Genomic DNA, 26,756 nt, shown 5'->3' with positions numbered 1-26,756 from the left:
CCTTCAAGATATGGGTGAGTGCCCAAGGACTGCATACTTCCAACGTCTCAAATAACAAGACTTTTGAAGTACAAAATAATTGAACGTCCAAAGCTGCAGACCCTGCATAACCGTGTAGTCTCAACATAATTTAAACCTTCAACATAATGAAACATTTACATATTTCTGAAAGCCGAAAACATAGTTCAGCTAAGCAATGTGCTTCATTTGGACTATAAATTCTCTTTACTCAACCTTGAGTATTCACCCTAAAAGTGTTCAAGGGTATGACTGTATCCTACAGTTCATTAGAATCAAGCTAGTAAATGCAAGCACATTGTTTTATTCGGTCAAGACAGCCTGGTGTAGCTAGGTGTTAACCTGGACAGCTGGTTCCACAGAAGGGAGTGACCTGGCAGCCCTCGAACCCTGGGCCACCGCCAACATTGTTGGTCTGCTAGATAAACAAACAAACAAACCAAAAATGATTGACCCCTCCCTTCCCAGAGGAGAGATGGATTACAGAAGGGGGTAGGGGCTGGCTTCACCAGCTGTTACCTTGTGTTGTGTACCTCCCTTTCTCCATTGCTGTCGCTCTGGGTTTGTCAGATTCATGTTCTGACACATCCCGCTTGGAGTCTTGGCACTTCAGGACTTTTAAAACAGTGTTGTTAAAGCATTTGAGCTCACTCTTATTGCAAGCACACATTTACAAGTGTACCTTCTGGACTTGTAGCATCATACACATCTTTATTTCATCCACCCCATATCTTGTATGTGCAGCTTTACTGTTCCAAATGGAAGGAATTCAATTCTGAAACTATAACAGATTGATTATGATATCGAGTTGGTCTTTGAAGGACTTGTACAGGTGGGTGGAATGCTCACATTTGATCATTATTTAATGTAGCAGTCAAGTGCAATGTAAAGTAGAGGTAGAGAAGCTTACTTGATACATGCTTGCTTGTAAAAAATGCATATAATTCAAATCTTAATTGTTTGAAATTAGCATGATTATTCAATCCCTTTTTGGCACTGCTGCACGCACACACTCTACTGGGTATGCTTTGATATCTAGTCAATGCTCCCTGAACAAAGGCATGCCCCTTTATACAGTATGTCCACACGCATTTAGTTCAAGACAAATTCCCACGTCCTTTATTGCACGCTTGATTTGAATCTCCAAGCCCTTAAGATTGTAGAACAATGCTTATTCCTCTGCTTAGCTACCACGAGCCACAGTGACATAAGTAGGGCAGGGACCCCTCCACTGTATGTGGGTGTACACTGTAGGCTCTAGTAGAACTACATTTAAATATTCATGGTTATTTAATGGTCAGCCTGTGGGGGGTAGAGGGTTCTCAAGGTCATCCGACGTTTGTGTGCAAAGCTGTACATTTGTGCTAAGCCACTTATTTTTCCCCGGTTATGTGTACGGTGTGTTAGCCTAGCAAGACTAGCTCATACAAAAAAGGGCTAAGTGCTTGATCAATGTCTCCCCTAGCATGGTCTCTTAACAAACAGCAGAAAGGACTGCTTGCAGTCATGGTTTAATACAGGGAGGTAGCATCCCCTCATCCAATCATCCCCCTGGCTGATCGGATGGAGACTGCAGACACAGGAAATATTGGAGGAAGAGCTGTTTGCCATGGAAAAAGCCTTTGTGTCGAATTATTTGCATTGGTTTGAACCATTTTCTATTGGTCGTCATCTTACTGATGAAGGTGGGTTTTAAAAACACAGATGCCAAACTGAAATCCCATGCATGGCAGGGGTGGATACGTATGGACTACGTAACACCACTTTTGGGGGATTTTTGGGGGGATTTGAGAAGAATTACCTCTTGATCCTTTTCATATGTCTATTTTTAGTCTGTTCTGTTGGTCTTCAGGGCTTAGCTACGAGGTTTTCCATCCTTCCCTCTAGCCCCCTCTGGTACAGCAGTTTTCATTTCACCCCGGTGGAAGAAAGTAATTTTCCATATCCCACTTCCACTTGGAGAACACACAGCTGCCCAAGAACTGTCCTTATTGAGCTCGTAAAACTCTAAAAGCTTTTGTTAAGTCATCCCTTCCCCCTCCACTGCCATTTTCTCGTACTTATGCGTTGGAAATTAGGTGTTTTGGCAGGAAAGCAGCTTTGAAGGCTGCAGTACGGCGTCAGCACGTACCTCAAGCCGACCCTCCCCCCCTTTAAAACTGCTGAACCTGTACAAGATGCATTTCATCATCACCAAGCAGGCAGAATCACGCCAGACTCCCCTGACTGATTAACTCTCAAACAGGAATGGCAGGAAGGAATGAGTGCAGTACAAGATGTCTCATCTCCCTCTAAACCTGTGATCCCTTGTATTATACATCATGCTGGGAGGCAAAACAGGGCATTGATTGATAAAAGTCAGCCGTATACCTAAAGCACACAACCTCTCACCTCAGTTTGGCTTTTTAAGCCAACAAGCACTACAAAAGCACTACAAAACCAACTGCAAGTTTCAAAAAACGTATTGTCTGTGTTTCAAAAGGCTGCTTCAGACTGATCAACTGTAGCACAGTGTTCCCACCAGTTCCTGCCACAGTCATCATCCATCTTAGTCCTCCAACCAGAGGGACTCACCTGACAGGTGAACAATGTCCTCTCTCATGGTTCCCAAGGTCTCCCTCATGGTGCTGGTAATCATTAAGCACCATGGGAGCCACAGCCAGAACAGGCTAATCGATGAGCAGAGCTGCTATCCTCTCGCCGGCCTGCACCCGTAGTCCAGGACTGTAGAAAGATTCAAGGAGATTTGTGGGATGTCGTAGGTTATCGCTTCATCCCACTTGGTGTCCTGCCCGTTGTGTTTAAGTTATCGTATTCACATTCCTTCATCCAATTATGTTTTAACGTGTCCATGTATGTTTGTTACTGTTCCCGACAAGGGGGGGGTGCGACTTTCTATGAGAACATGGAAATGCAATGTTTTTTTGCTGCTGCTCAGCAACAAAAACAGAGAAAAATATCAGTAAAGTCTGCTTATTTGTCGCTAGATTTTATTTTATTTTCACTAAATTGGCAACACCGCATTTGACGTGGTGATGTCAGACTCTTTCAGTTCAGTGGCTGGACCTGGAGTATAAAATGTACTGTTTTATGAGCTTATGCAACTTGTTATTGCCTATATAGGTCATGTTTATTCATTGTGCTGTAGGAATGTGTTTAATTCTCTTTGAACTATTTGCTGCTCAGAATGCGTCAGTCCTGGGGTGCGGGGCAGAGGTTTGGGGTCATACAGTGAGGGATATATATTTAATTGATCCCCTGCTGATTTCGTACGTTTGCCCACTGATAAGGAAATGATCAGTTTATCATTTTTATAGTAGGTTTATTTTAACAGTGAGAGACAGAATAATAACAACAAAATCCAGAAAAACGCATGTCAAAATAAATGCACCAATTGTTTTCACCTTCTCACCAAGCTGCTTGGCGATGGTCTTGTAGCCCATACCAGCCTTGTGTAGGTTAACAATCTTGTCCCTGACATCCTTGGACAGCTCTTTGGTCTTGGCCATGGTGGAGAGTTTGGAATCTGATTGATTGATTGATTGCTTCTGTGAACGGGTGTCTTTTATACAGATGACAAACTGAGATTATGAGCACACTTAAGGGAGTGCTCCTTGTTACCTGTATTAAAGACACCTGGGAGCTAGAACTCTTTCTGATTGAGAGGGGGTCAAATACGTATTTCACTCATAAAAATCCAAATCAATTTATAACAATTTGGACATCCGTTTTCTGGATTATTTTATTGTTATTTTGTCGCTTACTGTTCAAATAAACCTACCATTAAAATTATAGACTCATCATTTCTTTGTCAGTGGGCAAACATACAAAATCAGTAGGGATTCAAAACAATTGTTCCCTGTATAACAGTCAGGGCCTCATTTACTAACATTGCGACCGCAGTTTAATCTGCGCCTTTTCCCAACCGCAAATGGCGCACGGTGTATTTTCGCATTTTGCGTGGTATTTATCAAATCCTCGTCGGGCAATCAGCGCCTTACTCCGCCCTTTAGTGTTAATTAGCACGCCGTTAAGACAGGAGAAATCGCCTGCATGTTACTGCCACCATGGTTGATTCCATGGAAAAGAGGAAAAGAAAAAGAAGGAAAAAGAAAGAGGGAAGTTGGGTCTGTGATCGCTCGGTTGGGGAAAAAGTATGTCCAAACAGGAGCTGTTCGGACCAATCAAATTGTCAGGGCGGGCTTTATACTATGATGGACAGATGATCAACAGTAACGTAATCAACCACGTCACTAAAGAGCGCTTGGGTTGAATTTGTTCTCAACAAACAACATATTACATTGCTCTGATTGGTTGTAGGTATATCCGATTGAGCGAAGAGGTATTTTTTTTACGAGTTCGGTTGAAACACGCCCCATACTCACAGCCCAACGGACCGGTTTCAGACTCATATTCTGACTAGAGTATGCCAACGTCAGGCTAAACATTAACATGTTACAAGGAAGAAATACACTTCTCCTCCCATCTCTTTGCGGCACACACCCACTTTACCGCTGCTGGGAGGGTATAAGGGAATCTACGTTTTTACTCAAGTGCGCTGCCTTTGTAAATACGGTTTTATGTCTTTACCCGCTATTTTACGCTTGAAATGGGCGCAATCCTGTTAGTAAATAAAGCCCTCAGTACCTGTAGGACCCAGAGTCTAGGTCATTGAACGGGGAGGAAGGGAGGTGGATGATGCCCTACCACAATACATATGTGGGACTTTCAAAGGACAAAATAACTGACAATTATAATTGGAACAATATAACAATTTTAAAATGATTATTAATGATCTGATCTGTGGGACAGTCAATCCTTACAGCAGCACAATTTCAACAAAGTGACAAATTACAGCAAAGTAGCAAGGCTTGGCAATGGATATTTTTTAATACTTATAACAGCTTGGAGGACGTACTGTGTTTCATAAATCAGACCACACAGGAGAAGAGAATTTAATTAAATGAGCCCTCTGTGGAGCACTCAACATTAAGCTGAAAGGGAATTAAAAATGCCTAGCTTCATGGGTGATTCTTTCATGTAGCTGTGGATTATAATGTCAAACGAAGGCTTTCTTTTATGATGGCTGTGATCATATACATATAAACTGCCATTTAGTTTAAACACATCACAATTTGTCCTGACTATACACATTTCATTTCAACAAGTCCAATTCCTATGACCACGTAAATGCAAATGAGGATCAGAACGAGAATGTTCGGTTAATCCCAAAACTCTTCCATCTTCCCTGCCAGCACATGCTTAAACCCAAATCTCCCAAGCCACTGAAACCCTCAGCGTAATCCACAGACCCACATGTGCCTGCTCGGTAGGAGGGAACCTATTGTTTTTGTTAGTTCTCGAGGAAATGGCTCAAGAACTCGAAGTCCTTGACCCGATTTGTTCAAATTTGGCCCAATGATACAACAGGTCACTCACTCACTACTCCCAGACCTCTAATGGCCCACGTACGCCCATAGGTGGAGCTATCAGCCACACCCAAAGTGCATGTGATTTCGCCAGCGCCCCATTACTCCAAAATGCGTATACATGCCTTATTTCTCATGGAGGGGGGGGGGGGGTACCATAAGGTCCGCCATTATAGATTTTTCTGTACAGTGAAAGTTAGGGTAAGCGTACAAAGCTGCTCTCCTCCTGATCCGTAAGTCCAACTGTTTTCAAACTTGGTATGTGTGGGATACATGTCTTCCTATAGGGTGAAAAGGAATACAATGCAAAATGGCTGAAAGAGCTGTATTTATGTAAATGTCCACATTTTCATATTATCTGTCAATAAATCAAATATAATTTTGACTGATGGTTTTACAAACCTAATAGGGTTCAAGATGTCATCACTCTGAAGTACCATACACAATTTCACCTTGGTATGTCAAAATATGATTGAATTACAGTTGTTTAAACTTAGGTCAAATCTAACAATGCTTGCCACAGGAGAAACCGCTTACTTTTTAAATACAGTAACTGACCATGCTATATCCAATTGCTGAGATTAGCTCAATGGGCTGAGACGGTATACTGCTAAGTGCAAGGTCATAGGTTCAATTTCACCTTGAAATGTCAACAGATGACTGAATTACAGCTGCTTAAACTTTGTCCCAAAGCTAATACTCTGCCCTTTCTATTCCTAACATCTCAACAGTTGACGTGTAGCAGAGAGGATAGAGAGGCTGACTGTCCAACCATTAATTAATTTTGCTCTCTTGTTGTCCAACTCTTGACCTTCTACAATGTTAATTTTCATAATATTTTGCCATTTTGATGAGGAACCCGCATCGCTGCTTGCAGCTATATTTAAAACTTGTTTTTGCTGATGTTCTTGTTTTAATAACTTGAATAATGTACGCCGTTTTCAATGTTTGCCTCTACTGTATTGGAGTGTAGGAAATGTTATTCAAGAAAAAGATCAAGACATTTAGTCTTAATCAATGATTAATGACTACTGATTTGTTGGTGAAATGTAGTGTGTAGGTCCCATTTGCAGAATTGCTTCGCTTAATTGGAAACCTGACATTGGGTTTGGAATAAAATGGGCGAATTAAGTCTCAAGTTTGTACTTGTTTGAAACCCGCTGTCAAAACTGAAGGGTGTGTGCGTGTGTTGTCTTCTACAGTGGGAGCTCCTGTGGTCCCTCATCCTCCTCTTCACCTTCTCTGTCCTCCTCATCTGGTTCTACTTCTGGTGGGAAGCTCACAACGACTACAATGAGTTCAACTGGTGAGACACCTGCTGACATCCAGTCTCAATCTGAAATACTTTTCTGCTTGTAATTTCAATGACTAGTTCATGAGGGTGCTGTTCTTTTAGATGTTGTATCGTTCTTATCCCGATTTCCCAATGCTGTCATCATCTTTCATCCACAGTTTACGCAAAAACATTTCAGTGAGCACAAGGTTTCCTTTCTAGATTGATTTCAGAGTTATTCCTTCAGTTGTTCATTTACACATCTGAACATAGAGCATAAGCACAAATTTTACTGTCTTGAAGATTGGTGGGATACAAATTTGTACCTTATGACTTCAACCACACCACACCATTGCTTCTCCTTTCCTCAGAAGCTTAGGAACGTGAAAACATACCATCTCAGAGCCCATATCTGCTGTCTTTTACTGTCACAAAACATGCCTTATTGCACAAAAGTCCAGTGTAATTTTGTAATATTCCATGTGTTATTTTACCGTGCTGTTTAATTAGATCACATCCTACTGTATACTGTATGTACTGTAGTCTGCCTCCAGGGTGTAATAATGAGTGATGTCTATCTCATAGTTCAGGGTGTCTTCAATCAAGATACCTTTGTTCTGGTCACGGTGTGCTGAGTTAATCCTGTCACCACAACAATGCATTGAGCTGCATTTGCTGTCAATCCACTCTGACACACTGTCGGGTCAGTGTGTAACTGAATGTCGGTTCTGACAGCAAGGGAACACACACAGACGCATCTGTGTTTCTGGTACAAGGTGCAATTTGCTCCGTCTGTCACCCAAGGTCATTTTCTCTCTCTCTCACACACACACACACACACACACCGCCTCTCGTTGTCCTCCCCCTCATCCCGCGTCTACACAATGTCATGTACCTTTTCCTCCTTTTCATTTCCCTCCTCTCCATTTTGCGCGTCATCCCTCGCCCTCCCCCTTTCTCTCCCCTCTTCAGTCTTCTTCCATCCTCTCCTCCTCAATCTCTCTCTGCTCCCAGGCCTCCCTTCCCATATCTATCTCTCATGGGGATTAGCAGCAGTTGGAAGGGTCCCAGTGTATTCACCCGAGTTTATTCAAAGGGGAGCCATCATGGCGTGGCTGTGCCGCGCCGTCAGTGAAGTCACTGATAAGGCTGGGAATGTAATTAGCAGTGTGTGGGGTGGGGTGAGGTGAGGGGCTTATTGCCCTTGCTGAACCCCAGCCCCCTGCTGCTCTACAGCTGTGACAGCACAGGCTCACTGAGACCCCCTGTCAAACTTGTGTGTGTGTGTGTGTGTGTGTGTGTGTGTGGGTGACAGCATGGGGACTCCAGGATGTCTTTGTTCTTCCTCTTTCCTGCCACCCCCTTTGTGCTTTACACTGCCACAAGGAAAGGCCGTCCTTTCAGGACGAGACATCAATCATGTGCTCACCGTTAACATAACGATGACATCATCGCCAAGTCCTTGTTTCTCACCGGGGCTTGGCAAAAGCCTCCATCACGCCTCTTTTGTTGTCTTTGACTCTCTGCTCCAGTCCTTTTATCAGAACAATAAAGACGTTCAATCCTGCTCAAGGGCGCCAGGCCTGTGTCCCCTCCGGGATTTGAGAATGTCAGCATTGACTGGCTCACTGTTATTTATCTCCTTTGCCCGTTTCTGCACCCATTTGAAATCTCCAGGTTTTGTACTAAGATGTTGCGGGGTGCTGGAGGCTTTGTTTGTTTTATAGCATCAATGAAATAACATCTGCTCCTAACAGGGTGAGGGAGAAATGCTCAATTAAGGCCTCGCATTTTCATATTCAGGCGGAGCATACAGTACCCATCCTGTCCACCACAAAACTCTTCAGGTCTACTTTCTCCCTAGTCCTCTAAGAGCACACTACTTCTCTACCAAGTCTTGTACTGGCACACGCTCCAATGAGACTAGCACCACTTCTCTCTGCTGCCGGGCTATGATGCTACAAGTTGCTCTCCTCCTCTGCTGTGGGACAGTATTGTATCCTGTAACTCTGTGTCTTTCGCTCTCCGTCTGTCTCCCTCTCTCGTCCAGGTTCTTGTATAACCGCTCCGGGGAGTGGAGCGATGGGACGGTGCCCATCTTGGCCGCCACAGCCGCAGGCTTCACCTACATTACATTTTTAATGGTGAGTCATGAACGCCTTAGCCGTTCACTGTGAGGACAGACCTGATACCGAGGGGACCGGGACTGGGCCCTGGCCTAGTATGGTTAACCTGGCAGGGTTCTAAACCACACTGGAAGCTGGCATATCTGTTCCAGGGTGACCTAGCACGGGGTGAGCTAGCACAGGGTGAGCTAGGGGGGGGGATAGCTGTGGCAGATGTTGACCTGTTTTTGGAGAGAGCTGTTGAGGCCATTTTCTCCGAGTGACTGTGTGTGTGTCCTCTTTCAGATTTTAGCTCTTTGCCACATAGCAGTTGGGCAACAGCTGAACCTGCACTGGCTCCATAAGGTAGGGTAACGTCAACTATGTGTTTCTCAGTAGCCAACGGAAGTCTTTCTGAACCCCTCATGTACTCCCGTGTGCTTGTGAAAGACATGCCTAGCGGTGTTAACATTTGTCCAAACGGAAGGTTTGGCACCAAAGGGATGTGATGTAGCGTGTGTGACGGCCGGCATCACCCAGCCTTTCCCCCCTCCAAACAGATAGGAGTGATTGCTGCACTTCTCACCACCATCATTGGGATCATATGTGTCAATCAAACATGGGGCCAGGAATGGGATATCATCCCCATATCCCTTCAGGTTAGTAGGACTGTGCACATACAGCTGCTCCTCACAACACGTACACAGTAGAAAATCAAGCCTCAGCATCACAAAACCTGCTTCGATATCATAGAACGATAATACAAATATTGCTCCTGCTTTATCAGATAGGGGGTCTAGTTTGAGTATGTGCAACATCAATACCAAGGAAGAAGACATTCTGAGTGTGTGTGTGTGTGTGTGTGTGTGTGTGTGTGTGTGTGTGTGTGTGTGTGTGTGTGTGTGTGTGTGTGTGTGTGTGTGTGTGTGTGTGTGTGTGTGTGTGTGTGTGTGTGTGTGTGTGTGTGTGTGTGTGTGTGTGTGTGTGTGTGTGTGTGTGTGTGTGTGTGTGTGTGCGAACAAAGTTTGTTCTCTTGCCGAAAGCAAGCACACCCAATTGAGCACGTTCCTAATGGAATATCATTCTACTGCAAGCTTATGACTGTTGTTTGATGTGACTAACTGTGTCCTCCTGATCCTGCGTTCAGGCCACTGGTCCTTTCCTCCACATAGGGGCCCTGCTAGCCATCACTGCTCTGGCCTGGTTGGTCGCTGGCCAGGTCGCCCGTGCTGAGAAAACGAGTAAGCCCACCTCACTTCAGATAAATAAACATGTCTCAGATTACTGGTGATGCTCCCAGGGCCAGCCTTTTTACATGATCCCACGAGGCAACCTTTTATCAGATGTTGCAGGCTTACCGGTCACAGGCTTCGAATGAGAAAACAAGTAGACCCTGTGTCACTGGCCACCATTCTGGCACTCTCCACCTCACTCACCTTGGATGTTGGAAGATTTAGCCAAAATGGCGCTGCGATTGCAGGCGTTGAGTGATTTTAACACCAAGTACATGAGGGTTGAGCTCACCCATAGTGTTCAGACATGGTCCTTCTGACATTCCTCTGGCGCCACGTGATGTGGTGGAGCCGGGAGGTCTTTAGCACCAGCTTCAAGGGCTGTTGACATAGCTTGTTAGGCACGTATGAGTGACTCTATCTGCACTTCTAAACTGCCATGGCACGCCTGTGACTGGATTTCACGTCAGTGCTGTTTGTCCAGGAAGCAAGCACTTACAGCTAGTGATTATTCTATGCCAGTTCTGTATGTTGGACAACATTAGATGCATATTTTGCTTTGTCACAATTCAGTAGCTGTGGATTTGTCTCACTGATGAACAAGTGCAGTATTTCCTGGCCTGCTGTCATTTAACCAGGTATGACTGCAGATGGATGCATACTGTCCATAGAAGTGCGCTTTCCATATGCGCATACGTTTTGCATAATGTCAGAAGTAGGCTCTGCCGTCATGGGTTTATTCTGAGGTGAGACGCTCTCTGTCGCTGCAGCTCGACACGTTAGCTAGAAGAAGGAGACCCAGTCTGAATGCCAGAGGGGGGTGGGGGGTGGGGGGATAGGAAAGGGGGGGGGGTGAAGGGGGGGAAGGGGGCGAGGTTTAAGGCCGTCAGCTCTCCTCCGGTAACCAGAGTTCATCTGACACAGTCAACCTTGGCGCTGACCTTGAAATGAACACCAGTGTGCGTGTGTGTTTGTGGGTGTACTGTGGTCCCCAATGTCATTCATCACCTGTACGCTCAGTAAGGTGGGGAAGCTGTGCTGAAAGAGCTTGTCCTCTGGGCCTCCACCCACATGCAGTATCCCCACAGTATTCAACATGCGTGTGGTATGAGCAAGGTTTGCTGCATGGAGTTTCTCAGCTTGCATCAGGCGCAATCAGTAAATCGCTGTTGTCCCTGTCATGGTAAAATAGTCACATTCATTGCACCATCAAATATGATGGCAATGTCATCTCATTTCCAGAGAGCCAATATGTAGGTTTGATGTCTCTGTAACACATGTTGCCATCAGGTCCTCTCCTTTACATGTAATCATACTAAAGACAGCAGAACAGGTCCTGCATCAGTAGCCCTACTGGGATATACTCCGTGAACGTGGACCCCGATAAAACCCATGTTGAGAGCTAGTCCTAGACCCCCCCCCCCACCCCATCCCTCCCCACCCTAACCGTCTCCTCCACAGGGTTCCAGATTGGAGTCCTGCTTCTCTACCTGGGGGTGCTACTGGGGCTCTACGTGGCCCCCCTCTCCATCACCTCCCCCTGCATCGTGGAGCGCTCCCACCTCAAATCCCGCCCCGACGTCATTGGCCACCAGGGAGCCCCCATGGTGAGTCAGCTGACCCAGCCCCGACCTATTGCAGAGCTGGCCCCCTCTGACGCTACGCTCATGTCCTTCCAGCTCACCTCCGAGTTAGCTAACCGTCTCAGAGGGCGAGACAGGAAGCGCAGTGTGCACGGCCCGCGTTGCATCTCTCCGTTCGTTTCTCTCCCTCCTCCTGCCCACTTGACTACCCCGGAGGCTATCCCACTGTCGAATATTAATGACCCAGGCAACCTGGAGCTGGAAATAGACCAGGAATGGATAGCTCCATACAGTACATTGTCTGCTGGAATACTCCAGGCTGCCAGGGAGCGCTACATGACACCACACATTGGTCGCGCGTCCTGAACACATCGGATGAATCTGAGGGAACCTCGAAGGCCCACTTGATACAATCCGATCGCTTCCTTTTGTTCCCTTTTGATTGTGTCAACCTTTTGAAATGATTTGTTTTTCCTTATCGTTATTGTATGATTTGAAGCCTATTTAATGATCTGCTGTCTTCTTTTTCTACATGCTGAATTTGAGTAGCCATTGGCTAGGTTGTCACCAGAAGAATAAATTCATTTTAATTGACACGTTTTCATTAGCGATGAACTGTAGCCCGACTGACTGCACGTGCTTGTACAAACACGTCACAAAATGCACAGGCACACCTGAGCAGCTATGAGAAACGCACATGGAGGAGCACAGACACACTTCTCTCCCCAGCTTGTCTGGGCTCGTCGTATTGTCAATGGTACATCAGCGGGAAAAGAAGGAATTAGAAGCCGTTTAGAATTGTGAGAAGTGGGGGTCTGGGGTTACGTGATTGACTCCATTTCCCAGCAGCACTCTCCACACAGCACATTGATTTCCCACATTCCTCCACACCCTCCTCCAGCCTTCTGGTTGACCTACAATACCACTGGTCGCTATCGATTTTCCTCATAGATCCTTCCTGCTGTCTCTGCTGTGTGCTGATCAACCAGCAGTCTACTTGAGTGTGAGCTCATCACCAGTGTCTTGAACTGGGCATCCTTAAACCGAGATACCGAGATGACCTCGTTTTTGAACACAGCATCCTCAGCCTGACCTAAACAACGGGTGCAGTGTAATAGACACTCCATTACTCCTTTGCTGAACCTCTCTCTCTATTTCTGTCTCTCTCTCTTCCTCTCTCCTTCTCTCTTTCCCGTCTCTCTCTCTCTCTCCCTTCTCTATCTCCTCTCTCTCTCTCTCTCTCTCTGTCTCTCTCTCTGTCTCTCTCTCTGTCTCTCTCTCTCTGTCTCTCTCTCTCTCTCTCTCTCTCTCTCTCTCTCTCTGTCTCTCTATCTGTCTCTAGCTGGCTCCAGAGAACACGATCATGTCCTTTAGGAGGGCTCTGCAGATGAACGTTACTGGGCTGGAGTCTGACGTGGCCATCAGGTATAATACACAAACACACACGCGCGCGCTTGTGTACACACACATAATACTTGCATTCTCATCTCTTGCTTTCCCATCTGACAAACACTATCTGCGGCCTACGTCTCTCAGCTCACCCGTCTACCTTGCTCTTGAACTGCATATACACGTGCACGTGCACACACGCGCACAGATGCTCGTTCAGCCGCATCAGTAGCAGCTCGGCAGGGAGGGAAGGCCAGTCAGTGCCGACTGATGCAGGGGGTCCATCCAGCCCTGTGTCCCTCTGCTGGGCCATTCGTCCAGGGTGACTCCCCACCACCCGCTACTTTCTGCACACAGGCCTGGCAGGGTCAAGGGCCAGATACAGAGATCACGCGCTGGACGCTTCGACTTGCCAGGAGATGACAGGATGAACTGAAATAGAAGAGTACTTTTATTGGAGTGCGTGTGTTTTGTGTGTGGAAGGGGTAGGGCGAGGGGAGGAAAGAGGGGGGATGCACTTGCGAGTGCATGCCTGGCTTACCGTGGGTTGAAATGCATGCATGTGGGCATGGATGGGTTATGTCAATTGTGTGTGTGTGTGTGTGTGTGTTTTGACTAGCCGAGGCGTGTGTGTGTGCGCTTCTGCAGTGTGTGTGTGTGTGTGTGTGTAAAGTATGTGTGTGTGCCTCCGCGCAGGTTGTATGTAAAAATGTATGTTTGTGTGTAAAGTATCTGTACGTGTTGTGTGTGTGTCTGTGTGCTTGCATACACGCGCGCGCGTGCGTTCATTCAGTGTGTCTCCATTCCATGTTTGTTCTCTCTGCGGCCCTAACTAAGACGGGTGAGGGCGGGAGACATGAGCCTGTATGACTTGTGGTCAGAGCTGGGATCAGAACTGTTACTAAGTCATTAAACCTGATGACAAACAGAGGCAGCAGCCCAACCACAGATCAGCCACAGTCACGTGAGAGACACACATCTCCACACAAGTCCAAGTGCATGCACTTACTGTACAGGCCAATGGGCTAGTCCACACGCTTTCAGGGAAACACCCAGTAGTGCACACAAACAAGTGTATAGGAGATTGACATGTTGAAGAATGCGTGTCATTTGCATGAATTGGAATGGCAAATAGCTGGTTGGTTTGTTTCATGGTTAACGACGTGAGGGGACGAAAAAGCAGCAAAAATGATTTGGTATTCAAAGTAAAAGTACGAAAACATACTCTGGAAGTAGCACAGAGGTTAGCCTCAAACCACTTGTCTTTTGCGCGTCAGTCGGATATGATTCAAATGTGTCTTCCTGTTGTGTTTAGTTGAACAATAGAACACTGATGATGAGGAAAATGTCTTGATGTCTTTTGAATAAGGCCAATGAATCCCTTGGGATGTAGTTACTTCTCCATTATGATTTGCCGTTGAACTATCCCGGGGTCCTTGGGCATCCTTGAGGCATTCTGGGATTTGTAGTTGACTCACGTCATCCTGTTCCCCAGCGCGGACGGGGTGCCTTTCCTGCTGCGAGACCGCACCCTGAGGAGAACGACAGACGTGGAGAAGGTCTTCCCTGACAGACAGATGGAGGACGCCTCTTTCTTTAACTGGACCGACCTGAGGGGCCTTAATGCTGGACAGTGGTTCCTCAAGGTAGTACCCCCTCACTGAACCCCCCCCCCCCCCCAGAAGTGGAGAAATGGTATGCACCAGATGCTTTCAGAGGCTGCTCATTCAGTTTACATTAACGACGCAGTCCTCCGAAGGTTTGGCTCAGTTCCATTCCACTCAGCTAAATGGACGTTTAGTTGATGAATTAGAGAAACAGTCCTGTGGTTTTCAATTAGGATTTTATCACTGCATGGATTTCCAGGGAAACCAACCTCACCCCTTAAACACACAAGCCCCCAGTCAGCCGTGTTACAATTCCCCTTCATCCACAAAATGACCAGGCCAACTTTGTTCCAGTACCCAATATCCCTCTCATCTTCCATCTTCCATCATCTTCCAACATCACAAGAAACAAAGTCTGACTGCTTTTCCAGAGTATTCATAGACACTCAGTGTGTGTGTGTGTGTGTGTGTGTGTGTGTGTGCGCCCTCCAGGAAGACCCATTCTGGACGGTGCATTCCCTGTCCCAGCGGGAGCTGAGGCAGGCAGCCAACCAGAGCCTCTGCAGCCTGGAGCAGCTGCTGCGGCTGGCCGCCCCACACAACACCAGCGTGGTGTTCACCCTGAGGAGGCCCCCGCCCAAGCACCCCTGCCACCACAGCTGGATCAATGACACTCTGGAGGCCGTACGGCGGGCGGGGCTGCCCCAGAACCTGGTGAGAACTGGCCACGCATGCACTGTGCCCCTCAACTAAGACCTGTGTCCTAGTTAGAATGCTATAGCCTTGACGAGGATTCGAGTTTGATAAGGGATGATGGGGAGGTCCCGCCGTTGGTATACTCCTAAAGTTGTGTGTGTGTGTGCGTGCGCAGGTGATGTGGACCCCAGATGAGGATCGGGGCGCGGTGAGGAGGGAGGCTCCGGGTCTGCTGCAGACCTCCATGGAGAAGCTCCCTCCTTCAGACCTCCAGCAGCAGGGCATCAGCCGACTGCTGCTCCGCTACAACCAGGCCAGCGCCCGGGACATACGGTGGGTCGCACACGCGCAATCAAATTGTCTCCACATACCTTGGAGATGGATGTGATGAGAGCTAAGGGTTGCGTGCTATTGCACGCGTGTGTGCGTGTGTGTGTGTGCGCGTGTCAGATGTGTTAACTGTATGTGCTCTCTGCCAAGCAGGGATTTCTCTAGGAGCAACATCAGTGTGAGCCTGTACACGGTCAATGAGCCCTGGCTCTACTCTGTGCTGTGGTGTAGTGGGGTATCCTCTGTCTCCTCTGAAGCCCCACACATCCTCAAAAAGGTGCCTTACCCCATCTGGCTAATGGTAAGACACACACACAACCACACACAAACACACGCCTGTCCATAACAACACACCCCACACTTGCTTTACATGCACATAAAAAAACACCCCCACGCACGTACATGGTGGTAAAAAGGCACAGTGAGCCTTCCCATGCCCCTCTCTATGGTGGCATAATGGGCACTAGCAGGGGAGCTCCCAGGCTGGGCTGAGAGTGTGGCTAGCATGGCATCTGCCAGCCCTGTCTGCTAGCAACCTCAAATGGAGAGAGGCTCTCACACCGAGTTCCATATGACAGAGCTCATGTACATTTTGCGCCCACTCGGTTGGCATGCGTGCGCAAAAAAGATTTAGTCTGACGTCCTACCTCGTTAAATTGCATCCACTGTTGCATCATTTTAAAATGCTTTTTTGGGGGGGGGGTCTCGGGCTGAGTTTCATTGCATTAGCCCATGCTCAGTTTGTTTTGTGGACATCGACATCTAGTGGTATAGACTGATTTATTGTCCGTGTCATTCCAGAGTCCAGATGAATATTGCCTGATCTGGGTGGCAGCCGACCTCATCTCCTTCGCAGTGGTTATAGGAATATTTGTATTCCAAAAGTAAGTGAGCGTTTTTCAATGTTATTACAGTGTAAATCCTTTGACAAAAAGGATTTAGTGTATTGAACGATAAAAGGCATCAGGAAGGAGGAATGTAGACAGAAGAGCACCAGACTATGAATATGCTCTCTCTCGTTCTCTCTCTTGCCCTCTCGTTCTCTCTCTCTCTCTCTCTCTCTCTCTCTCTCTCTCTCTCTCTCTCTCTCTCTCTCTCTCCTTCCCTTTCTTATGTAGTTCTCTCACTTTCTCTCTGTTAATTACTGGTAATTACTGCCACAGTGCCTCTAGGCACCCTTCACATACATTTCAATCAGCGTCTCAGCTAAACTCGCACACCCTTCAGACTCACTCACAAACGCACAGCTGTGTTTTACTCCTCTGGTGCTGAATTACACAGTAACACACCCACAGTTATGTACTACAAACACATAATTAGCACATGACATTGCATACATAGTGACATTATTCAGTGGTTGGTTTTCTCAAGGAACATTTTTTTCTCCTGACAAAGGCTGTTGTTGTTGATTTCACTAGTTTCACGTTTGAAAGTCTTTGTTAATTTGTGTGCAGCTCCAGCTTCTTCAGAGTTGCTGATAGCCTCCTTTCGTGGCTGGCAGAAGTATTGTTGTTGAGTCTACTGGGAATACATGTAATTGCTTAATGGTTATTAACAAGTCATTTCCCAGCAAATGGATGAAACCCTAACTGGAGGGAGGGGTGACACATCAGTTGTACTCAGGTTTAGTCATTGGAGACCTGCAGAATTTGCTCCCAAGGGTTGTTGACCCAATCAAAGAAATAGTTTCTTAGTTTTCATTCAATTTCATTCAGTAATGTTTTCAGTGCTGCTTATAAATATGAAACGATATATGGAAACAACAGAATTTAACCCTTTGAGTTCTGTCACAACTTTCTGTCCACACCTTTTTTATCTCTCTGGATGGATGTCGAGATCCCTGTGTGTCTAAGGCCTAATAGTGTGGGTTTGCTATGCTAAACTAAATGCTAGCCGCTACCAGCTTCTAAACTGACCTCTATTGTCTCCGCCTTCTTTTGTCCTTTTTTTTTCCTCCTCCTACTTTCTTCCTCTATGCTCTGCCTGATGTGCATGCTCCTCCTCCTCCTCTCTGCTGCATTCTGGCATCTGTCAGCTATCACATGATCAGGTAACTAGGTCACCTCTGCTGACCCTCAATGCTCTTCTCCTCCTTTCATCACAGCGCATCTCACTTTCTCCCCGTCTCTCCAACCTTCATTTCCACTTCAGGAACAATTCTTCGATCTCTGTCCTTTCAGCATCTCCACCAATTTCTTTCTAGCCATCTCCCGATTCTCTCTCTGTCTCTCTCTATCTGTCTCTCTCACTCGGTCTCTCTTCCTGTCTCTCTCTCTCTCCTTTCTGCCACTCACTCACCTGTATTGTTGTCAACTACTCTGCTGCCACTTCTTATCCCCTCTAGAGGAGGCTAAAAACATAGCAAGCCATCTACCCCCTGCATCTTGGCATACATCTTTACACCACGCATCACAACAAGCCGTGCTTTTACCCACACAGCTAAAAGTGACAGCCAAGAGTGGGCCATTACTCACTTGCTAAAGATTTACAGTTCATCTTATAAAACGAACGGCTTGCAAGTCTTTAGTAAATTAGGGAATGCTTGTTGACGTAGAAACAAGTTTATTTTGTTGGATTCGGACAAGCTTCTCGTTTGCCATTTTCTTTAAGTGCCTGGGCACACTATGATTTGTAAACACACAATGTTGCAAATGCGTTACAGTCGAGTCATCAGGGAATCCCTTTATTGAAGCCCGGAAGCTTCCATCAACGGATGTCTGTGTAATTTGTGATGCAAAGGCTCCAATCTCTTTCAGTCTGTTTTTTATAGATTCCTGTCTCCGAAGGTATGAACTGACATGTTGTCAGATTACGAAATCAAATACAATCAATGTGAATTGCAAATATTTGTTGTCATGACGTCAAAGCTGCCAGCGTCATTTCAATTCTACCCTTAAATTTCTGTCTGTTAAATGTGCTCATTCATACCAATCAAACTAGAATCTCATAAATTGACTGACTCCATGTGAAAACAAAATGACCGACCTAGTATAGCTCCACATTGTCAACCCCATCATTTGTGATCGTAGGCAGCAGTAACCCTGGTTACGCCTCGCTGTCCCAGCATGCCTCTTGACCTCCGGTGTGGTTTGCCTGCAGGTGGAGGATGAGTGGCATGCGCAGCTACAACCCTGAACAGATCATGCTGAGTGCTGCCGTGAGGAGGGCCAGCAGAGATGTCAACATCATGAAAGAAAAGCTCATCTTCTCTGGTAAGGCGAGACGGATGGCCCGCGTAAAGCCGTCCACCCGTGTCTGTTTCTCCTGTCCTCACGTGTTTGTTGCTGTGCGTCTGTGGTCGCAATATAATCTGACACGGCCTCCTGTCCTGTCTCTATGCTAAATAAATTTGCTGGCTTGATGGGTGCACATCTAATGGAGATGGACGAGAGGGAACCGTTTCAGAGTATCTGGACACTGTCTGTGTATGATCCGATCCCAGCATGCATCTCTCTGAGTGTTTGTGAATGTCCTCCTCCCTTACAAGGTCGGCCGCAGTAGCAGCCTCATCCTGTGCGTACGACCACCGCCTCCACCTCCTCTCCACCTCCTCTCCATCTGTCCATCCTCCTGCGGCGACAAGCGCTTTGCTCCATCCCTCCATGCCTCCATCCCTCCCCTCCCCAGTCTCTGTCCGCCCCGCGGCCCTCCTCCCTCCTTCCCTCTGCCTTCCCTTCCGTCACCCGTCAGAACCCTTCGTCGTGTGTGAGGGGGTCAGGGCTTGTAGACAGCCCAGTCTGGTTCTCCAGCCAGTTGTGCTGGGGAATGAGAGGTAAGTCAGACGAAGGGTATTCACTGATCAATGATCAGTACATAAAGCCCACAAGAAAGTGTAGGCTTAATTTAAAATCCGGAAGCTTCTATGGTCATATGTTTTGACTGAGTTGCACTGTTGTAGTACGAAGCTGTTGATGTGGTGTACTGATATATTTACTGCCAAGAGAGAGCATATGTGGATGGAAAGGTTGTGCTAACTGAACTTCCTTTCATCTGGTGCCCCCCAGAGGTGAGCAATGGAGTGAGCAGTGCTGAGGAGTACATGGAAAACGGCTATGATGACTACTACACCAACCAAGGCATCTCTCACTGACTCAAACTCACCCAATGGGAATCTACTGACAGACACTGCTCTACTGTAGCAGGAGGGAACCAAAAACTAGGAGGTGGAGAAACCGATCTCCAAGTAACTTGATTGTAAGATAGTTTTGGTTCTCATTCAGTGCATCCAGATCGTTTTCAGTCTATTGCTCTGTGCTACTGATTCATTGAGAGACTGCTGTATCTCTGATGAAAACCTGGTCACCACCCATCCATTGCTCAGTGTGCATTCTGTAAATAAGTATTGCTTTCACTTGTCATATGTTGGAACACAAGCACTTTTTATTGCTGAACTGATTAGCCAAAATTTGTGGACTCCACTCCATCTTCTAGTTGTTTTGGAAGCCTATCAGTTTCCCATGCTTGCTTCTACAAAGAAATGTCTTAATCTTATAAGCTCTACTGGTGGTTCTGATCTTTTGGTGGTTTCTCAGATCTGTCACTTTATGGTGTGCACTGCAGACACAGTCATATGGCAAAATGTTATTCAACTTGTTTTTTATTTCCTGAACCAATATTTCAGCATGAATCTTGATGTGTAGTGTGTGCCTGCCTTGTTTTGGCACACCAGTGCAGTAAACTAACTTTATATAAAAAATAAGAACAAAAACACAAACTGTTTACAGAGGTCTTGCCTTCTCCTCAGAGTGAAATATTTACAAGCTGTAACAATTATTTTAACAGACATGGAACATTTCCTTCATGCATGTAGTAACAATATCAAGTGAACTGTGAGCTGAGCTCGTGTCGGGTTGGTAAATGTCTACAGGATGACTTGTGAAGTTATTCTTTTTGAGTTTGTGAATGTGTTTTTTTTTTAAAGAATGTGTATAATGTATTGTGCATATTATGACTGTGTAGACATTTAACTAGAAGTGTGCAGTTGGCGTGTTCGTGTGCTTACAGGTGACTGCACAAAATGGTTGTTTTTAGATGCTATGGACGATTGAGACATTTTATTTGAAACTTGATCGTGATGCATACTAGCAATAGCGTTGAAGTTATCAAAGTCAAGTAATAATCTGTTCTTTGATGAACAACTTCATAATTCAATTAGAAAATGTATCTTTGTGGTTTTAGAAAACAAAAAATGCATCATCTCATATCTACTGTTTTAAAGGGTAACATGATATTAATAAATAAAGAGGAGTTTCTTGACTGTGAAAGTTGCTATAAGCTGTTACGGTAGGCTATATTATAATGGTTCCCATCAGGCAATCAAATGAATCCAAAATGTGTTCATTTACTTTTGGTATTATTGTGCCTCGGAAGTGAACATTAAAATGCTTCTGGTACCAAAGTTCTTTCCTGGTATTGTGTTTATTATGTAAAGTTTGACTTGAATCCCATTGTGACCTTGAAGGTTGTTTTTTTTTAGTAATGCCAGTCTGTATTTGAGTGTCCTTTGTTGTAATACATATTTATTTTGGATGCTTCGTGTTGTCTCTCAAATTAAATATGTATGGGAAAATAAATGTTAGTTTGAATGGGTTGATTATGATTTGATTTTGAGTTGTATTTTCTGTTCCAGCAATTTGCTCTGCATAGTAGAAAGAGCTGAAAAAATTGTCAGGAATTGAATTTTATTGACCTGAAAATCAAGTAATTCAAGCAGTTTCAACGTTAACATAGAAAATATGGGTGTAGTACAAGATTGTTGATTTGAAATACAGTACAAAAAAGGTTCTGGTTGAATGTTGTTAAATTACAACAAAAACATCCAAATGTATCCCATAAATCTTTTAGGATATGGAATGTAACAACAGTAGCCAGGGAATACAGTATTTATATTTATTTGCCATCAAAGGATTCCAATGTAATTTTGGAATGCATGAGCGACTGTAAATTGTTTTCAAGAGTCATCAGATCATTATTCTGTAACCACGTTATACTCTTTAGTCAATATGTAGGATTGACCATGTTTCCTATAAAACAAACTTTTGTTTCTCAACACATCCAACTGGCACCATATGTAACCATTTGGTCCTTATGTGGCACATAGAGGTACTTCAATGTACTGTTGGTATTGAAGAACACTTGCTGAGAACTACTTTAGTCATAAGTGTTAAGCCAGTGTGTGAAAAAAAGATGCATTATAGCAACAGACAAATGGGTACTGTTAGTTTTTAAAGTGCAACAACAGGGATGACCCTTATTTCCTTTCAATATCTTATCAAATACAATGACAGTGACAAGAAATCAGCACACAAAATGCTAACTTCTTGGAACACTAATCGAAGCTCAGTATGCAAAGCTGTTGGACTTCATATTATTAAACTTCTCAGTGGTGTGAGCACAACGATGCACAACTTAACTTTAGCAGCCCTCAGAAAAAGGCACACGCACATTGAGATGGGAATTAAATACACACTCACATTCACACCTACAAAAATAAATAAAATGGTAATAAAATAGCATGTGTATTGGCTGGCGTCATTTGAAAAATATTGTTCCCTGAATTTAACATGACTGAAATCTTCTATTACAATCAATAAAACATGAGATGGTGTTCTCCAGTATCCAAGCTTCCAAAGGGGCTTGTCCATGACATTTCAGTACCCAATAAAGCTGGAAATTTTAACTCGGCAAACAGTTAGTCATATGGAGAAGCATGGTAAGTTGAAGTCCATCTTTCACTGCAGCAAGCGATGCTGTCAGTTGAAGTTCGTCTTGCGCAGGTGTCTGTTGGGTATTTCTATGGCGCTGACTTGCAGGGGCCAGGAGCCCCCCATGATGCCTGCCTGGATGGCCACCCCAGTCACTACGGCCAGGTCTGGGTCCACAGACGTGTTGGGCTCCTTCCCAAAAAATTCACTGATCAGCCTTCTGATCCGTGGAATCCTGGTGGAACCCCCGACCAGGACGATCTCATCCACCTCCTCCTTCCCAAGGTGGCCCTCATCCAGCACTGTCTCGACAGGGTCCAGAATCTTCCGGAAGAGATCGGCGTTGAGCTCCTCGAACAGCTCGCGGGTGACAACGGCTTGGAAAAGCACTGGTCCTTTAATGGAGCCTTGGGGAACCTCCAGGCTCTCGGGGGCATCCAGGTGGAGGGGTACCTGAAGCTGGACGCTAGGCTGCAGGGTGAGGTTGAGTTTGGCCGCTTCCACAGCCTGACGGAGGCGGTGGATGTCCTCTTTGAGGGTTGGGGGGAGGCCATACTGCTGGTGGACTTGTTCCATGGTGTACTGGAGGAGCCTCTGGCTGAAGTCCTGGCCTCCTAGCTTGTTGTTACCTAGAACAGATGAAGACGCATTAGTGTTGCCACCCAATAAACACAAAAAGACAATGACTCAAGTAATTACTAACTACTCCCTCTCCACCTACCTGCCATGGCTCTAGTGAGGAACATGCCCCCCTGTTTGTTGAGCAGAGAAACATCTAGAGTGCCTCCTCCCAGGTCAACAACCAGCACGTTGAACACGTCCACCTTATGCAGCCCATAGGCCATCGCTGCAGCCGTAGGCTCATTGATAACTCGGAGAATCTCCAGCCCTGTCAGTGTTAGGGAGACAAGTCACACATTGAATTCACTTAGGGGTAGATGGTGTGAATTTGGCCTACGATATGGTTTTGGACTATACCGTGCTAACTGCGGTAGAGCTTTCCAGAAATAAGATTTGTCAAAGCCCTATTCACGGCATAAAATTACTGTAAGGAACTTTAACGCAATATTGCAATCACTCTACGCAAACATAGCAAGCAATCTTCGGCATCCTTATAACAAGTATTGCAGAGATGGAGAAGAGAATTGTTTTCTGGCTTTTACTTTGTAAAAAATGCAGCATGGAATAGTGTAGCCATGCAAGCAAAGATGCCAGGTTGGTTAGAATTATTAAATGTTTATTTTAGGCCAACAGAATCGAGTATTAAGCCATGTAATAATCTGTTATAGCTAGCTCACTACAAAACATTGAACTAAGTTTTCTTGTGATCCCATAAACGTCCTGTTGAAAGCTACATATGAGCTATTCAAACAAATGTACTAGAAATGTTACTAAAAACAAATATATTGCGATATATACTGTTACCATCCATACTTCAAATTATACCGTAATATACATTTTAGGCCATACCGCCCAGCTCTAGATTCACTGTACTATCGGCATAATGTGGGGTCCAGTCTATTATATCAGAGAGTAACCCAGTGATCATTTTCCTTTCACTCTTTGCTATGTCACTGAGCAAGGTGCCTTTGTTTACATTAAGAGTTATCAAACAGTTGATATACTGACCAGCTAGATTAGCAGCCCGGATAGTGTAATTTCTTTGCCTTTCATCAAACTCTGCTGGCACAGATATGACTGCCCTCTGAATGGGCACTCCCAGATGTCGTTCTGCCATCTTCTTCATCTTCAGCAGGAGCCGAGACCCAATGAACTCCGGGGTCACCGTGAAGGTTTGGTTGGTGGAGACCAGAAACTCAGCACTACCATTGTTGTTTATCACCTGGAAAATGTGTACACATAGTTCAGGCCTAATGGTTATTATGGCATAAAGTGTAAAGTAAAGTGTAAGGTGTAAAGTGCCACAAAACATTACATATTGTAAGCCTTAAAGATTCTGTAAAGCAAATTCCATGATTTGCTTCTCAGTACATTATATACTCGTGAAATGAGTTCCTGAAAGCATGTGCAAAGCGCGAAAACTTTGTTGCGCTGAAATGTGGAGTTAGACCGTTCAACAGTTTCTATTCCGTTTTCAGCTCAGGTTTTGTATAGGCGGAGCCAAAACCCAACCGATCTACGTCACAGCGACCTATCTACGTCAGATCACAGACAGTTGCATTCTGTTACTCAGCTGGTACGATGCAAAGACAAAGTAATTAATACATAAAACACTCAGAGACAGCAGGTAGGTCTGTTCTGATATCCCCCCCCCCAGTCTAAAGCAGAGAAGACTGCTGATTTTCTCACAATTTCAAAACCTAATTTAACATACTTGTCTGTGTTTTTTTTAATTCAAATTTGGATGGATAGTTAACGACACATTCTTCTGTGGTGTGGTGAACTTAAAACTAATTTTCAACTCAACTTTACAGGATGTTTAACGAACATTACCCAATACCCAGGTAGGTGACTTATTCTTTGAGCAATGCGTGAATAGGCATTAGTTTGGTTACGTGACAATGAACTATTCAGTAGTTGAGCAGCCATCACACACCTTGAACGGGTATCGAGCACTTTCCTGCTCAAGGAGTTCCGGTTCAAACAGCTTCCCAATGAACCTTTTGGCATCATAGATGGTGTTTTGAGGATTACTGTCAGCCAGGTCCTGGGCATCATGGCCCACTAGTACCTCAGTAGTAGTGAAGGACACAGCACTGGGTATGCTCTTCCTTCCCTCTTCATCTCCAATTACTTCCACCTCCCCTGTGCCCGGGTGGAAGACCCCCACTGAACAGAAGGTGGTCCCAAGATCCAGACCAATCACCCTGGGCTTTGGGGGAGGCAGGTACTGTTGACCCAGATAGCCTGCAAGGAACAGAGCCAAAATAGTGCCCCCTGCAAAACAGAGAGAAGGGACATGGATTTGATGAAGATAGTAATTTTGTCATGCATTAAGAGCTTGATAACAACTCACTAATTTAGATTCTGAGGCTTTCCTGCCCAAATCCTGAACCATGATGTTATGGTGACATTTAGAATAGTGTGTGGTTTAAGTTAAACCACACATTTTACCGTTTAACTAAGCTCATTCTAATCAGGCAATCAAATAAACTTGACATGAAGCGACTTCAGCATTGTTTTAGTGCTGGTTACGAACTACTATCGAGGTTGTAATTGATGCGTAGGCACTGCCTTACATTACTGTACCGAGTTAGATTTGTAAACGCAAGTATTTCCGAGATTTAATTAACACCTATGTCAATGACCAATATTAGGGTAGCTTGACATCAAAAGAACATCTGGCTAACTTGGAGCTGGGTACAGTAGGTAAGGCTATATTCATTAGCCTAATGGCTAGACTAGTAGTATTTCCCAAGCGGACAACATCATAATTCTTTATCTGTAGGCTACTTACCGAAAATTGACATTTCTCCTGCCATTGCCAAAACACTTACTACCAAGAGAAAAATTGATATGTCCTCAATCAAAACACGAGGGGACTTAAATATTTAACTATTGAAAGCTACAGCATCTGCGTTTTACCGGCTTAACCACGAACAACACGTCAACGTTACATTCAGTTTTGGCTGGCTGGAAAATGTAGTCCGGTAGTGACGTAATCAGGACGCGGTAAGATTTCCGACAAAACTATACAACTACATTAACCACAAAAAACTATCGAAGACTGACGCCTTTACTGCAATGTGTTCAAGAACAAAATGTTGCACTGGGTTTTACCTTAAGCAGCCTATTGTACATGTTTTCTATTTATTTTGCAACACAGAATGGTGATTTGAAGAATGACATTGTTGATGGTGTAATTCTGCCGATATAACGTTCCAGGTACAAGATAAAACATATGACACATTTGTTTGCCTTTTTGGTTGTTTTCCCATCTTAAAATTAGACCATTGGCTACTAGATGTAATTGTGTAAACTGTAAAGCACTTCTGGACGTTGAGTTTACCCTTAATTTCAGAAGTTTAATATGTTTATGTTGTCTCCCTTATTATTAAAATTTACCTTTGGATTTTTAGTCATAATATGCTTATTTTTGCTCTTGGTTGTGTCCTTGAGGTAGCATTTGTAGATGTACTGTAGTCTTTGGTATAAGTAACTAAATTCAGCAATTTATTAAAATAGGAGTTATGTCTTGACTGAGCAACAAAGGAAGTGTTTCCAAGTGACATGCATAAACATGGTAACTGGAAACACTTCTTCTGTTGCTCAGTCAAGACATAACTTTAGTCCTATTTAATTAATTTCTGAATTGAGTTACTTCTAGTATAGACTACAGTAGGCCTACACCTACAAATGCTACCTCATGGACACAACCATGAGCAAAAATAATACTCTGAAAAGCATATTCTAACTGAAAATCCAAAGG

General features: G+C 44.9%; 2 protein-coding genes across 3 annotated transcripts in view; one reads left to right on the top strand and one right to left on the bottom strand.

The window, feature by feature from the left end:
- Positions 1–21,235, top strand: part of gdpd5b (glycerophosphodiester phosphodiesterase domain containing 5b) — a 39,965-nt gene extending 18,730 nt beyond the window's left edge. The window contains exons 3-17 of one of the 2 annotated variants that reach the window (XR_014729988.1): positions 6,650–6,753; positions 8,771–8,864; positions 9,132–9,191; positions 9,386–9,484; positions 9,973–10,066; positions 11,519–11,664; positions 12,983–13,065; positions 14,525–14,675; positions 15,129–15,350; positions 15,508–15,665; positions 15,816–15,963; positions 16,464–16,546; positions 18,762–18,874; positions 19,150–19,434; positions 19,667–21,235. Coding sequence is in view for 1 of the 2 variants with exons in the window: in XM_084675040.1 (XP_084531166.1) it covers positions 6,650–6,753; positions 8,771–8,864; positions 9,132–9,191; positions 9,386–9,484; positions 9,973–10,066; positions 11,519–11,664; positions 12,983–13,065; positions 14,525–14,675; positions 15,129–15,350; positions 15,508–15,665; positions 15,816–15,963; positions 16,464–16,546; positions 18,762–18,874; positions 19,667–19,752 (1,641 nt within the window). In the remaining variant the exon portion in view is untranslated. The remainder of the gene's footprint in view (positions 1–6,649; positions 6,754–8,770; positions 8,865–9,131; positions 9,192–9,385; positions 9,485–9,972; positions 10,067–11,518; positions 11,665–12,982; positions 13,066–14,524; positions 14,676–15,128; positions 15,351–15,507; positions 15,666–15,815; positions 15,964–16,463; positions 16,547–18,761; positions 18,875–19,149; positions 19,435–19,666) is intronic. The other variant, XM_084675040.1, reaches the window with a different exon arrangement.
- A 91-nt stretch (positions 21,236–21,326) lies between these two features.
- Positions 21,327–25,924, bottom strand: hspa13 (heat shock protein family A (Hsp70) member 13). Its single transcript, XM_084675120.1, has 5 exons — positions 25,785–25,924; positions 24,924–25,264; positions 23,996–24,209; positions 23,088–23,255; positions 21,327–22,995 (listed from the first exon to the last, which is right to left on the bottom strand). Exons 1-5 carry the CDS (start codon positions 25,807–25,809, stop codon positions 22,415–22,417), a joined length of 1,329 nt encoding a protein of 442 aa, XP_084531246.1. The 5' UTR covers positions 25,810–25,924; the 3' UTR covers positions 21,327–22,414.
- Between the last annotated feature and the right edge of the window lie 832 nt (positions 25,925–26,756).

Source organism: Hypomesus nipponensis, chromosome 15 (genome assembly GCF_054491055.1).
Source record: "Hypomesus nipponensis isolate SF chromosome 15, ASM5449105v1, whole genome shotgun sequence".
Lineage (NCBI taxonomy): Eukaryota > Metazoa > Chordata > Actinopteri > Osmeriformes > Osmeridae > Hypomesus > Hypomesus nipponensis.
Note: the sequence above shows the minus strand (reverse complement) of the source record. Positions and strands in the feature narration are given on the sequence as shown.

Coding starts and splice junctions, on each gene's coding strand:
- hspa13 (XM_084675120.1), bottom strand. CDS start 25,809: ATGGCAGGAGAAATGTCAATTTTCG. Junction 25,265..25,784: donor AGGAGAAATGTCAATTTTCG/GTAAGTAGCCTA, acceptor TCTGTTTTGCAG/GGGGCACTATTTTGGCTCTG. Junction 22,996..23,087: donor CCTCACTAGAGCCATGGCAG/GTAGGTGGAGAG, acceptor CATCTGTTCTAG/GTAACAACAAGCTAGGAGGC.